This window comes from Panthera leo, chromosome E2 (genome assembly GCF_018350215.1).
Source record: "Panthera leo isolate Ple1 chromosome E2, P.leo_Ple1_pat1.1, whole genome shotgun sequence".
Taxonomy (NCBI): Eukaryota; Metazoa; Chordata; class Mammalia; order Carnivora; family Felidae; genus Panthera; species Panthera leo.
In genome coordinates this window covers 321341-336724 of record NC_056693.1, presented here as the reverse complement: position 1 = coordinate 336724, position 15384 = coordinate 321341, and the positions used below count along the sequence as shown (strand labels likewise).

The 15384-nt window shown below is 47.6% G+C and overlaps 1 protein-coding gene across 2 annotated transcripts; it reads left to right on the top strand.

The window, feature by feature from the left end:
• The first annotated feature begins 195 nt into the window (after positions 1-195).
• Positions 196-11105, top strand: ZNF8 (zinc finger protein 8). Of its 2 annotated transcripts, none has more exons than XM_042918057.1 (4): positions 196-354; positions 5400-5526; positions 5825-5920; positions 9345-11105. In XM_042918057.1, exons 1-4 carry the CDS (start codon positions 289-291, stop codon positions 10781-10783), a joined length of 1728 nt encoding a protein of 575 aa, XP_042773991.1. In that variant the 5' UTR covers positions 196-288; the 3' UTR covers positions 10784-11105. The 2 variants fall into 2 exon arrangements, with proteins under 2 accessions (XP_042773991.1, XP_042773992.1); XM_042918058.1 differs by lacking the exon at positions 196-354 and adding an exon at positions 1644-2343.
• Positions 11106-15384: the final 4279 nt, after the last annotated feature.

Below are 15384 nucleotides of genomic sequence, written 5' to 3'. Positions count from 1 at the left end.
TCGCGGGGGTCTGCGGCAGCAGCGCCCCCAGTGGCCGGAGGCCCGAAAGAAGGACAGTCCCATTGGCCCGAAGCCAGAAGGCTCTCATTGGTCGAAGATTCGACGACCAGAGGTTTCCATTGGTCAGGCTCTGAGGCACGCCGCACGGCCTTCTGGGAGTTGTAGTTGCAGCGTCACCAGCGCGGCCGCCATTGTCCCGCGGGCGGCGAGTGGAGTGGTCCCTGAGGCGGGGGCTGCTCTCGGGTTTACGGCCGCTTCGGGCTCCTGTTCTCGACCTGTCGGTCCAGGATGAACCCCGAAGAGGAAGCGACAGCATTGGAGATGGCTACAGGGCTGCCAGCGGAATGGCTTCAGGTAAAGTAATAATAATAACGATTGCAGCGGGTCCAGCGTCTCCCGCAGGTATTGGCCCTTTAACCCTGGCAGCGCACGGTGAGCAGGGCCCGGGCCTTATCCCCCTTTACACATGAGAAAACTGAGGCGCAGTTCAGGGCGCGCTGACTGGCCCGACCGGTGAGGGTGGAGTTTGGATTCGAACCCGGGCCATCAGGTCCCCCAGTGCGCATGCTCCCCTAGTACGCCAGTTTCCTTGTTCTGGGATGGCGCTTAGTATCATTTCCTAGGACCAGGCTGGCCCGGCTCCCGCCGATTGCTTTCCCCGCGAAGGCCATCTGCCATGTGATGGTGTCAGTGGAGCGCCGAGATGGCAGGTATTTCCGAATAGAAATGCTTTAATTCACGGAGCCAGCAAACACTCCCCGAGAGCCCTGCTCCGCGAGGCCCCTGGCCAGGGGGCTGGGCACAACCCCTGAGGATGATGACAGGTCACCAGGCACGGCATAACTGGGGCGGGAGCGACTACCGGGGCTGGGCTCCTTCCCAGCACCGCTCCCTCGCGGGGGCTGTGGGCAAATTGCACACTGGGCGGTCCGTGCCTGCAAGGCCATCTGGGAAGGTGCCTGTTTCAAAGATCCTGAAATTGTAGACAAAGTGGCCGCTCCCTGTGTTCTCCATAAAGTGCTGTCTCCACGTGGCAGAAACCAAAAATAATTCATAATTCCTGAAGCTCCGCATCTTTGAAATTCTGGACTTACTGTGTTTTGTTGTTGTTGTTTACAAGGATTTGCATTATTTCAGATTTTGTATGCAAAGTGAGATTATTGATAACCTTAGATTTGCATGTTTTCAGATATGTGTTATGCAGATTTGCATTAAATCACACTTTAGTGGGGCACCTTGGTTGAACATCTTTTTTTTTTTTTTAATTTTGTTTGTTTGTGTTTATTTATTTTTGAAAGACAGAGGATGAGCCGGGGAGGGGCAGAGAGAAAGGGAGACCCAGAATCTGAAGCAGGCTCCAGGCACTGAGCTGTCAGCACAGAGCCCAACGCGGGGCTCGAACTCACAGACGGTGAGATCACGACCTGAGCCTTAACCGACTGAGCCACTCAGATGCACCGAGGGTCTGACTCTTGATCTCAGCTGGGTTCTTGATCTCTTGGTGGTGAATTTGCCTCCAGCTGGGCATGTGAAGCCTACTTTGAAAGAGAAAAAAAATCACACTTTGGTCTGCAGTGGATGGAGGGGGTGGGGCAGAGAATGAGCAATGTCAGTGTAAAACAATAATTAAGGCAGTCAAAACAGATTTTATTCAGAAACTATTGCAATAGAGGGAAAGAGACTTCAGTATAGAACTGGACTCAATTCCAAATACTACAAGTAAAAGTGGGAATTTCTAGCTGGGTTCTGGGGTGGGTATAATTCTTGCTAAACTGACCTAGGGATTCTTGCTGAAGCAGGCCAAGTGATCAGATATTACCTGAAGGATTCTGTGGGATGAGGACTTTGAAACGATACAGAGAGTAATTAGATATGGTGGGTGGGTATTCTGACTAAACCAACTCTTTTTCTTTTTTTTTCCGACTAACCCAACTCTTATGAAACGGGGTGATGCAAAGTGGACATAGAAGCCCAGAGCTCAAGGCCTAGTTGAGAAAAGGGTTCAGAGGAATGAGATTCTCTCAAGGAGAGTCTGTCAGCAGTAAGATAAAGTGTATTAGTTATCTGTTGCGTGTAACCCAAAAACCTAGTGGCCTAGAACAACAATAAATATTACCTCAGTTCTGATAGCAGGAATCCTTGAATGATTTAGCTGGTGGTTCTGGCCTAGGCCCATGAGGTTACCATCAAGATATCAGTGTGGACTGCTGTCATCTGAGACTTGACTGGGGTTGGAGGATCCACCTACAAGACAGTTCACTCACATGACAGTCCCTCCCCATGTGGGCCTCTCTGTGGAGCTGCTTGAGTGTCCTCACAACATGGCATCTGGCTTCCCAAAGAGTAAGTGGTCCAGGAGATGGCAAGGTAGAAGCTCCAATGCCTTTTGTGCCCTGGGGTCAGAATTTACACACTCATTGGTACGGTATCCTATTGGTTGCCCAACCGTATTGGTTGTCAAACCTGCACAGTATAGGAGGGGACTGCATAACTACACAAGGACTGGGGACCACTGGAGGCCATCTTGGAGGCTTGCCACCACAGGAGGCAAGGAAGTCGAGGGCATTGAGGTCCAGTGTATAGCTTTCTGTGGCTGCTGTAACAGAGTACTAAAGACTTGGTGGTTTAAAGCAATACACATTTATTCTTACAGTTCTGGAGGTAAGAAGCCTGAGATCAGTTATACTGGGCAGAGCCACCCCTGGAGGATCTAGGGGAGAATCGGTTTCCTCACCTTTTCTAGCTCTAGTGGCCGTAGTCCTTGTATTCCTTGGCTAATGGCCCTTTGTCTGTCTTCAAAGCCAGCAGCATGGCATCTAGCCATAGCGGTCACATTGCTTTTTGTCTTCTGTAGTTAAGTCTCCCTCCACCTTCTTAGAAGGACATTTGTGATTGCATTTAGGGCCCACCTGGATAATCCAGGATAATTTCCCCATTTAAAAATCCTTAATCACATTCACAGAATCCCTTTTGCCATTTATGGTAACATTCACCAGCTCCAGAAACTAGGACCTGGGTATCTTTGGAGGCCATTACTCAGTCAACCATAGCCAGGCTGAAAGAGGCCATCCTGTACCCAAAGGTGAAAAGGAGCCATTCAAGACTTTTTAAAGCAAGTATAGCTTGGGTTTGAGAAAAAACATTAAAGCATCTGGGAAGGTGGGGGTAGGAGAAATACTGCGAGCTAACTAGGATGCGGGGAGGGGGCCAGTGACCAGGTGCTGGATGATGCCAGGGTGGCCTGGTCAGCTGTGGGAGTGTGTGGAGTAAAGGAGTCTGATAGCCCATCTCTCCAGGCACCAGTAGTGCAGAACAGGAGGAGAGCCACAGGGGTCTGAGGTGGAGCAGCAGAGAGGGCCATGAAAAAGCAAGGAATGGGCTCCTGCTAGAATTCCAGGAGAGACATGAAGGACTCACGTAATGCCACCGAGAGCTCTTATGGCCTGGAGAGATCAGTACTCGGTGGGCCTGGCGCCTGGGCTGTTACTGAGGACCCATGCAGAGTGGGTGATGGTTGAGGGGGCGAGGCAGGGAAAGCAGGAGGCACAGGGAGCATGTATCAGAGCTGGAGGACCTGAGTGGCATATGAGGACATGGGGACAAGAACAGAGACTTCTGTTTCCAACCAAAGGGTTCTCATGCTTCCTGAACAATTTTTGTCAGAGTTGTATGCCACCTGTACTATAATTTCTTTAAAATTTTAAAGCCTTCTTGTGTTTTTCTTAACATACCCCTTTATAATTGAGGTATTTAGTAAGTGATTGTGATTTGCATTTCCCTGGTAGCTAATGATATTGAGCATCTTTTCAAGTGCTTATTCAGTATTTGTATATTTTATATTTTCTTTGAAGAAATACCTATTTAGGTCCTTTGCCCTTTTTAATTGTGTTGTCATTATTATTGAGTTGTAAGAGTCCTTTATATTTTCCAGATACAAGTCACATACAAGATTTGTAATTTGCTATTATTATTTCCCAGTATGTGGATATTTTTTCACTTAATTTTTTAAATTAATTTATTTTTTTAATTTGAGAGAGAGCGAGCGAGCACGAATGGAAAAGAGGGGCAGAGGGAGAGAGAAAATCCTAAGGAGGCTCCATGCTTAGCAAGAGCCCAATGTGGGGCTCAATCCCACAACCCTAGGATATTCACCTGAGCTGAAACCAGGAGTCAGATACTGAACCAAGTGAGCCACCCAGGTTTCCCTCTTTTCATTTTCTTGATAGTGTCCTTTGAAGCACAACAATTTTTAATGTTGATGAAGTCCAACTTACTTATTTTTTTCTTTTGTTGCTTGTGCTTTTGCTGTCAGATTCTAGGAACTCTTCACCAATCCAAGATTGTGAAGATTCATTACTATATTTTCTTCTAAGAGCTTAATAGTTTTAGCTCTTACGTTTGTCTTTTATCCATTTTGAGTTAACTTTTTATATGGTGTGAAGTAGAGGACCGATTTTATTCTTTTGCATCTTGTCCTGTAGAAAGTGTTTCACAACCACTTATTCCCCATCACAGCCCCCAAGGAATGACTTTGTAAACAGGGAAGCGTGGCAATCGAAGTGGTTACCTGCTCTATGCTTCTTGAGGAAGAAGTAGCAGAGTCAAAACTCAGATCCAGAAATATCTAGCTTCTGACAGTGGCCACACCGAGCCCACAGAAGGGTTTCATTTGTAGGACATGTTTTAGATACGTTGCATCAACTTACAAAAATTAAAAGTTTCATTTAAAAATGTGGCCTAATTTTCAGCTACTCACTAGAGATGGGCAGTTCTGACCATATGAGGCCTGAATTTCCCCCATGATCAGTTGGTTCTGAGTCCCAGCTGCCCCTTCAAATAGGGCATATATTACCCATCACCTGCAGTGTCACCTCTCGCAGGTTAAGTACCCTTGTAGGCTCTTCCAGTAGCCCACTTCAGTCTTTGATGAGCCTGCCTGGTCCCTGAAGATAGGTGAGTTTCTGACTCCAACTATAAACCCCTCTTTTCAGGTAGGATACTGAGTCTTGCCTTGAATCTGAGAGTTATTTAATGTATCAGTTAGATGTTACTATATAACCAACTATCCTAAAGGTTAGTAGCTTAGACCAGTAACTGTTTCTTTAACCCACAGATCTGCAAGTCAGCAATTTCTGTTTGCACCTGCACCTGTCTGAGATCAGTTGTAGGTCAGCTGTGGGTGGCTTCCATCTTGCTGAGATACTTTCATATGCCCTCACTATACAACCTAAATGTGACAGTCCAGTAGGTGCCCAGTGAGACCTGACTTGGCATTATTCAGAATGTGCACGCTCTCAGGACACTGGCCTGCCCATCTTCTGCTTCTCCATTCCTCCTTCTCTTCCTAAGAGCACTGACGGGGGCAGTCCAGCTGATCAAGAGTGTGTGTGATATTTCAGGAGCCGGTGACCTTCCGGGACGTGGCTGTGGACTTCACCCAAGAAGAGTGGGGACAGCTGGGCCCCGCCCAGAGGACCCTCTACCGTGACGTGATGCTGGAGACCTTTGGGCATCTGCTCTCTGTGGGTAAGGCCTGCTTCCCCAGCTGATGATTGGATTCCTACAGTGACTTATTTTTTATGTGTTATAGGTCATAGGGCCTCTGGTATGAGGACTTGATCTTGGGCTGGGGGACAGGGATCTTGCATTCTCATTCCTTGTGGTACATACAGGCAGGAGGAGGTTTCTGCCCTTTTCTGTCCCAATGCAAAGCCGTCACCTTATTGTGAGATGTCCTCATGCCCTATCAGGAGTGTAGGGCTGGATTCTGAGCTGGTTCTTTCTGTGGCAGGTCCCCACATCCTGTGTCTTTCCCTTGTTCCAGGGCCTGAGCTTCCAAAACCTGAAGTCATCTCCCAACTGGAGCAAGGGGCTGAGCTGTGGGCAGCGGAGAGAGGAATTGCCCAGGGTCACTGTCCAGGTGAGAAGCTGCCAAGTGGGAACTCCTAATGGGAGCAGCCCAAGAGGTGACTACAGATGTGCTGCTTGGAAAGGGTGGTGTGTCAGGGTCCCCAAGACCCCAAAGAGCCAGTGATCACAGCGAAAGAATATAGAGGAAAGTCGGCAAGGAGAAAAGGCAGATGGGGTGAAGTCCAGAAGCCAGCCAAGATTCCACAGTTCCTTCCTAGTAGAGTCACACTGTACATGCGTAGTTCCCACAGTAGTGAGTTGTGACGACACTTGAGGAATGCTAGCTCCCAGGGAGGCTTGTTAGAGGCTCAGTGCCAGGGTGTTTCATTGGGCGCTGGTCACTTAGGCACCCTGTGCCTGGCACAGACCAAGATTCCGGACTCGCAGGAGAGAGCAGGTGCTCACCGTAAACCATACTGTGGGCACAGTTTGGGCACAGTGAGCCACTCTTATCAGTTAGGGTGGTGGGAGCTCTCTTGAAATCCAAATTCCCACACGCAGCCCAGGGCCAGTCTCAAAACTGGCCCCTCTAACGATGGTAGCCTTAGGCCTGCCCTGTTAGCTTTTCTCTGTGTAGGAGGTCTGCGCCCTGCTCCTGTGTTCTCTGTTCTTCTCATCCGGGCTCTCCCTTCTCTGAGCACAGAGACCATCTGCCTCTCCTCCAGTGGTCAGAATCCCACCCTGTCCTCCCTCTCATGTTCTCTCTTGCCACCTCCGTGTGCCCTTGCCACAGGATCATTTCTAATGTGTGAACTTGCTCTCCATCTTCTCCATTTTTTTTTTTTTTTTAATTTTTTTTTCAAAGTTTTTTATTTATTTTTTTGGGACAGAGAGAGACAGAGCATGAACAGGGGAGGGGCAGAGAGAGAGGGAGACACAGAATCGGAAACAGGCTCCAGGCTCCGAGCCATCAGCCCAGAACCTGACGCGGGGCTTGAACTCACGGACCGCGAGATCGTGACCTGGCTGAAGTCGGACGCTTAACCGACTGCGCCACCCAGGCGCCCCTCCATCTTCTCCATTTTAATCTTTCATGTCCGGATTCTGTAAACCTGTTCTCCACACCCTTGTGTTCTCTCAGCAACAAGGATTGTATTCAGCTCTAAATATCTGAAACCTGGGCTAGAGTACTCAAAAAAAGAAGCAATTTTTTTCACAAAGCAGCCACTGCTGCCTCTGACTCAGTATTCAGTGGCAAGGCTTATGGTTCTGATTCTTCTGGCCTTTCCTTGAGGTTATGGCATGGATGCAGCAGCTCTGGCCATCACATCTGTGCTCCAGGCAGGGGGTGTGGATGTGGGAAGAATACTGCCAGTAACATTTCACCCCTTTTATCTGAATGAACTCCAGATTTCGTCCTATGAGGTCTCCTTGGTCAGGAATGGGTCACATCTACCTGCCCTTATGCCACAAGGGAGTCTGGAAAGGAGGCCTAGATTGTCATAATTGGCTTATGCCTGTCACAATCCCTTCTCTGGGACTGGTGCATTGGTACCCTGAAGTGCGTTGGAAGAAGGAGGCTATGACAGTGGGATACACGGCCAGCAGTACCTGCTGCTCAGCCTCTGACACCACCCAGCGCTTTTTGACCTGCAGGGAATCACATGTACCTCCACAATGAGGTGTAGCCTATTACCCGAGGGCAAGGGTGAATCTGCAGCAGATGGAGAAGTACCGTGTCTCCTCTGAGGCAAAAGAGCCTGAAGTGCCCCACACGTTTGACATCCTCCAGTCCCCAGTGCTGGCCTGCACCCCCAGGCCCTGAGCCAACTCCTACCAGGCTAGTCCCCTTCTGGATGCCATGGTCCCCAGCGGACCATAAATTTCACCATGTAAAACATACAGTTTAGTGGTTTTGAGTATATTCACAGATTATACCCATCACCACTGTCAAGTTCGAGGACATTTTAATGGCTCCAAAGTCACCAATTAGCAGTACCGTGATTTGCTTCTACCCATATAACACTTGTGACACCCAATGTGTGGGGTTTTTTCCACACCAACAAACTGTTCTCCAACTCTCCAGTTACTAGCTGGGTGTCCAACAATTAAGTCCAAGTCTGACACTATCTACCTGGAGTTAGTGTAGACCCCACAGCCTGAGGACTCTGTCTCTTAAGAATGCCTCCACTTCAGATGCCAGTTGACAAGTCAGGGCATCCCATACCTCTGACTGACGAGCTATAAATCAGGGGTTCCCATGACCCTCTCCTTAGGTTCAGTAATATGCTTTTACAGCTCACAGAACTCAGGGACACTATTTATTACTGGTTTATTATAAAGGATAAAATGAACAGCCAGATATCAGGGGTTGGGGTCTGCTGGCTCTGAAGGTGAAGGAAAGGGCCATGGAATGTAGTCAGTCTCGTGAAGCTGGAAATGGCACGGAAACAGATTCTCTCCTAGAGCAGCCAAGAGTCATCCAGCCCTGCTGATACCTTGACTTGGGACTTCTGACCTCAGAACTGTGAGAGAAGTGTGGTCTCTTAAGGCGATACGTTTGCAGCACGTTGTTAGAGCAGCTACAGGAAGCTGATACCCTTGCCTTCGCTGCACTGTAAGGAAGTGGGGAGCCCGCCTGCCTGCATGCAGTTCTTGTTCTGGAGGGTTCTGCGACCTGGGCTGGTCCTCCCAAGGTGTCCTACAGACATGAGGGTACCTCCACTTGGGTATCTGACCTACCAAACTTCGGTTTTCTAAAACTGAGCTCCTTGTCTGCCTCCCAAGCCTGCTCCTTCGATGATTTGCTCAGTATCTATTTCCCTGGCTCCTGAGGACTGGGCAGGGAACTCAGAGAGAATCCAGTTCCAGGTGTGGTCAGACAGAATGCAGGTCTGTGTGACCATAGGATTGAGGTTCCTGTTTCCTTTGAGACTGTTGTGCAGGAGTCGTTCTCAGGAAGTGCACCCATTTCCCAAGTGAATTCCTCCTGTGCAGCCAGCCTCTCCCTTTTACCTCCTTCTGCTTTTAAGGGCTCTGGGGGCTACTTCAGGCCCATCCTGATAACCCAGCATCATCTCCCTATTTTAAGGCTTCGGGTCAGCTGATGAGTCACCTGCCAAGTCCCTTCCTGGCAGTACCTAGATGAGCGTCTGATTGCACAGCCAGGGACATCTTTAGAATTCTGCTTCTGTCATACACCCTTCTCTTTTTTTCCTGCAGCCCTTAAAAACATAAAAAATACTCGTAGTTGGGGGCTGTAGTCTGCCAGCCCCCTGTCTAAGGCCAGTGCCTGGGCCTGTGGCAGGTACTTGGGAGATTTTTGTCGAACGAATGAAAGCATGAGACTGTTTCTGCAGATGAGGCACTTGGTGTCTGCACAGGAGCAGAACTGAGATTTTCCTAGAGGTGGGAGGAGTAGTAAGGATGGAGGCCCAACGTGTCCTCTCTGTGTTTTTTCCACCAACTTCCTCAGCTCTTTGGTACTCTTTTAGGCTGGGAACCTGGACCCGAAAGCCAAGCGGCACCCAAGAAGCAGGGCCTTCTTGAGGAGGAGCCATCCCGTGTTGCGGAAAGGGAAGGCTTCCTGAGGGACACTCCCTGTCCCACCACACTAGGGAAACACTGGGAACGTGAGCGCCAGGTACAGGTGCCTGAGAAGGAACAGGATAATTTGAGGCAATTGGAAGTTAGTCTTGAGGAAGTACCAGTTCAAGATAAAAGCTATGAAAGTTTCAGACCTGGGGAAAACAGTGTCCTGAATGCAAACCCAGATCCATCCTCGGAGACTTCTAGGAGAGACTCTCTCTGTGCTTACGACTCACAGGCTATAAACTCGGAAGGTAAGTCAGGCTCAGTCCAGCAGACAGGCTCCTCCGGCAAAGGGCCGTGTGACAGCAGTGACTGTAGCAAAGCTTCCGGTCAGGCCATTCCCATTACAGAACTCACCCGAAGCCAAGTTCAGGATAAACCCTACAAATGTACAGACTGTGGGAAGTCGTTTAATCATAACGCACATCTCACAGTGCATAAGAGGATTCACACGGGAGAGAGGCCTTATATGTGCAAAGAGTGTGGGAAAGCCTTCAGCCAGAACTCCTCCCTGGTTCAGCATGAGCGAATCCACACGGGAGACAAGCCCTATAAATGTGCTGAGTGTGGGAAGTCTTTCTGCCATAGCACACACCTTACTGTCCATCGGAGAATTCACACCGGGGAGAAACCCTATGAATGTCAGGACTGTGGGCGGGCCTTCAACCAGAACTCCTCCCTGGGCCGGCATAAGCGGACACACACTGGGGAGAAGCCATACACTTGCAGCGTGTGTGGGAAGTCCTTCTCACGGACCACGTGCCTCTTCCTGCATCTGAGGACACACACAGAGGAGAGGCCCTATGAGTGCAACCACTGTGGGAAGGGCTTCAGGCACAGCTCCTCCCTGGCCCAGCACCAGCGAAAGCATGCTGGGGAGAAGCCCTACGAGTGCCGCCAGAGGCTGATCTTCGAGCAGACGCCAGCTCTGACGAAGCATGAGTGGGCAGAAGCCCTCGGCTGTGACCCACCTTTGAATCCAGATGAGAGGGCTCACCGAAGCGACAGGCCTTTTAAGTGTAATCATTGTGGGAAATGTTTTATTCAGAGCTCGCACCTCATCCGACACCAGATAACTCACACCAGAGAGGAGTCCCAGGGCCGGAACCGGCGACGGCTTGAGCAGTCCTTTGCCCGGGGCTCACACCTTGCCCGGCATCAGCACACACACTCCAGCGAGAACCCTGGGGGTGGGACAAAGGCAGGACAGCCCTCGAGCCGAGCGCTTGCCTTGTTTGACATCCATGAAATCATGCAAGAAAAAAACCCGGTTCACGTCATTGGGGTTGAAGAGTCTTCCATGGGTGCTTCTGTGTTATTTGACATCAGAGAAGCCTCGTAGGAGAGAAACTCTACAGATGACTTTTGAACCACAGGTACAAAAATGTGGTAAGTCCACATAGTGCATTCACAGAAAGGGGGACTGGGGGTAGAAACGTCTAAAGTGACCTCTGATTCTTAAAGAAATGGTGCTTCCCAAATACTGGAGATTGATGGTTCTCAAATCTGCCAAGCCCAGTGCCCCCTTTAAGCACACGTGTTTTGTGCTGTTCCCTCCATTACTGCAAAATGAATTCATAGGTAATGTAACCCACACACGTGTACTGTAAAAAATCGATATACCGCCCCTTTTTGTAAAGCATAATTAAAACAAAAGTAATTTATGGTAGAGTGATGTGGACTGAGTTGGTGCGGTACCTCTCCACGTGACTGTGTGGGCCATTGTGCCTGAACACCTACCTGGGGCATTGCAAGTGCCGTCTGGCATATGGGATATGGTATTGGTCATGGAAATAGTCTGAGTGGCATTCCAGTATGGGATGTGATTTTCCTAAGTGGTGACTAACTTTTGCAAAAGTTTTGGACAAAACAAAATACCATTGCATTTCTGGAAAATTCTGTATAAAATTCTAAGCGTGCAGGGTTAATTTGTGTTTCTATGTGAAGTTGACTTAGGATCTCAGTTCACACATGACAGACTTGTTTCACAGATTTGTACATGGTCCACAGGAGCCAGCTCTGCACTTCACAAGAGCACACTTGGCCCCCACCCACATGTCAGCTGCACCCATGCCCAGAGCAAAAGACAAAAAGGCCCCCATGAGATCCTGCTACATTCCCTGGGCATGTCACAGATCCTTTTGAAAGCCGTTGCCTTGAAATTGCCAGCGTTGCTTAAGCCAGAGGTTTTCCATCGGGTGGATTTGTCCTCCAGGAGACATCTAGTGATGTCTGGAGACATTTTTGGTTGTCATAACTGGCAGAACAGTGGGGTGCCACTTGGCAACTAGTGGATGCTGCTGAACACCTTCTAATGCCCAAGACCGTCCCTCAACAAAGAATTACCTAGCCCCAAATATGCCAAAGTAAAGAAACCATGCCCAGAACTACAGCCAACTTTTCCAGAGTCTAAATTGATCAGGGCTGCACTAACAGTCCTATACCTTTGATTTTAACAAATGATATCATTAACTGATTTATACCCAATGTGTCTAGGGGCGCCTGAGTGGCTCAGTCGGTTGAGCGACCGACTTCGGCTCAGGTCATGATCTCACAGTTTGTGATTTCGAGCCCCGCATCGGGCACTGTGCTGATAGCTCAGAGCCTGGAGCCTACTTCTGATTCTGTGTCTCCCTCTCTCTCTGCCCCTCCCCCACTCGTGCTCTGTCTCAGAAATAAATAAACATAAAAAAAAAAAAATTTATACCCAATGTGTCTTATAGTAGTCTTTTTGACCATTTTGCAGCATTCCTAATTGGTGTGAGAAAAAAAAAAAGAATCTACTTATTTTTCTGAGTAATCTAAATTTTAGCATTGTAGGGGCGCCTGGGTGGCTCAGTCAGTTGAGTGTCCGACTTTGGCTCAGGTCATGATCTCGCGGTCTGTGAGTTCGAGCCCTGTGTTGGGCTCTGTGCTGACAGCTCAGAGCCTGGAGCCTGCTTTGGATTCTGTGTCTCTCTCTCGCTCTCTCTGCCCCTCCCCCACTTGTGCTCTGTCTCTCTCTCTCTGTCAAAAATAAATAAACATTAAAAAAAAGTTTTTTTAATTTTAGCATTTTATCATGGACATCATAAAACATAGATAAGCCCCACTTTTGACCATTCTTCTTCCCTTCCCCATCAATGGTGTGGGGTGCAGCTTCGGGAATGTTCTACCTATCAGTGCCCTATGTGGAGGGGAGCTCCAGTGGTAACTTCATGGTTCTAGGCAGCTGTGGAAGCCAGGCCTACAATTGTCCCTTTCCCTCCACCTTGGCCCACAAAATGGCAGCTCCTAAAGGTCTCAGAATGGTTGCTGGGTGGGCTGAGGTTACAGTGGCCTCAGTGGGTTAGCTGGGAACAAGCTTGTCACTCACCTCCCTCTCCAGGCAGCAGAGATGATTACAAATGTTTCATTTCTCATTTCGGGTCGTGTTTTCTAGGCATAATGTTCCTACCGATTTCCTTATAGATGTTTTGAAACAGTCAGATAAACTCTTCAGAGGAAGTTACTATAAACTACGGAATACGTGGCTTTATCAGTTTATAAAAGTAATGCAAATTCTTTACTGTAAAACATGGAAGATGCACAAAAGTAAAATTTAATTCCTCATACTTCCACTATCCAGAGATGGTATTACCATTAAGATTTTGTTAATTTCCCTTGTAATTTTTTCATAACAATATAAATGTATACATAGAGTGTACATGTGGGTATATAGATCTTATACTCACAAAAAAATATATTTCTAGTTGTGTCGTGTTTAGAAAATTGGAATCCTTTCTAGTAACACATGCTTCTTAACTGTTTTGGGGTTTTTTTGAGCATTTTCCTCTGGCCATGAATCTCATGTAGCTTTTTAAATTACCTTTCAGGAGGGTTGTAGGAGCATGACCACCTAGCATTTTACCAGCCTTGACTTTTATCCAAAAGTGGGGGAGTCTTTTCTACATGTTTCCAGGGAGAGTAAAAAGTGATACAGCCTCTGTGAAGGGCAGCTTATCAGTTGCTATCTAAAATTACAGACACACACAGGGTGCCTGGGTGGCTCAGTCTGATAAGCTTCAGACTTCGACTTCATGATCTCGTGGTTCACGAGTTCAAACCCCATGTCAGGCTCTGTGCTGACAACTCAGAGCCAGGATCCCGCTTCTCAGATAATGTGTCTCCCTCTCTCTCTGCCCCTCCCCCACTAATACTCTGTCTCTCTCTCTCTCAAAAATAAAACATTAAAAAAAATTTTTTTAATAAAAATTAAAATTATAAATACACAAACTCTTTGTCTCAGTAAACCTGTTGCTGGGAGATATATTTGTACATTGTAGACTGTACATGGTTTCACTATGGTATTGATTTCAGAAGTAAAATTTGTAAACAACCTCAGTGTCCACCCTGGGGAACTGGGTTAGTGATTGCTGGAATGGAGCATGACACAGTCTTAAAAATGGGGACTGTCTTTATGTACTAATATGGGAAAGAGCTCCAAGATACATTGTTAAATGAAAAGGTGTAAAACAGTATGTAAAGTATGTTTCCATTTGTGTAAAAAATCCTTTGCTTACACACACATACACACACATACACAATATCTCCTAAGGGTATAAAGTAACCAAGCATACTAGTTGCTCTTGGGGAGGAGAAGTGGGGGGAAAGGGATGAGGAATGATTTTCACTTTATATCTTTTGGTATTTTTGGAATTTTGAAATATGTAAAAGTATTACCAGTTCAAAAAATAAATTTAAATTAAAAATCTCAACTCTTTCAAGTTAAAGTAAGTTTGATAATTGGTTTCATTGTTTTCTGTCATACACACACACACTAAATTCTTAGCCACACCCGTTCTTATATAGGCACACATGCATGAACCTTGAGTTAATGGAACCAGTTAAGTATAAAATAGCTTTGACTTCACACATTTTCCTGCAAGCTATTTTAGCACATATATTTCTAAGTTATTTTATTAAATTCCCTGTATCAGCCCAAATTATGCCCACACGTAAATTGTGGCCAACAGCCAAGTTCCCCATTTTCAGTATCTCCTTGTACATCCTCAGAGAGATTCAAGTCATTTGTGCAAAAGGTAACTGGTAAGAAATCTGCATCGTCTAAAGAACAGTCTCCTACAGGTCTCCTTGTAAGGAGATCCAAGGTGAACATCTAGATGTACCAAGTTGTCCATCGTAATCACTAGCTAGGTATAGCTATTTAGATGTAATTTTAAATTCACCCAAAATTAGTAAATATTGAGTTCTTCAATCACTTTAGCCACATTCCAACTGCTCAGTAGTTACAAATAGAACATCTCCCTCAACCTTAGAAAGCTCTTGCACAATTCTAGTCTAAGATAAGTGGCTGATTTCTTTAATCTCCCCTTGTGATCAACTGACTAGTGGGAAGGAAGGGTAGAGAAGGTTAGCCTGCACATCAGGAGTCGACTCCACCAGGCACAGCAGAGTGCTGTGCATGGTTTTCTATGCGGGCTTCACTAAAAAATGAAAACAAAAAGGACGTAATTGGGAGAAATGAGCATATGACTATATAGAAGGTAATGGTGTGGTTTCTTGAGTTTCTTGAGTAATTGGAAGAATTACTGGTTCTTAGAGGGCATTTGCTGAAGCTTTACAGGATGCACAGGGCTCAGGGGTTGGGGGGGGGGGGTGGGAATACCCCAAACTATAGTTAGACGAGTGTGGGCGTACGTGAGTGTGCGAAGGGAAAGAAAAAAGTCCGCTGCATATCTGCAAGAACTTACATAGATCCATGCGTGTTCATATCCGTCTGGTCCCCCGCGACAGCGGCTCATCAACACGTTCCCACGCTCCCTTCGTGGCTCGTCGCCCTCTGGACTCCATTTCCCACAAGGCGAGTCACCTGTGCCGGCCCCAGGTATGCAGCGGGCAGGGCCCCCTCCGAGGTCCAGTCCCGAGCCGAGCGCGGGCCGTCGGCGGAAGTGAGAGCCGGAA

Coding starts and splice junctions, on each gene's coding strand:
- ZNF8 (XM_042918057.1), top strand. CDS start 289: ATGAACCCCGAAGAGGAAGCGACAGCATTGGAGATGGCTACAGGGCTG. Junction 5,527..5,824: donor TGGGCATCTGCTCTCTGTGG/GTAAGGCCTGCT, acceptor CCCTTGTTCCAG/GGCCTGAGCTTCCAAAACCT. Junction 5,921..9,344: donor TGCCCAGGGTCACTGTCCAG/GTGAGAAGCTGC, acceptor GTACTCTTTTAG/GCTGGGAACCTGGACCCGAA.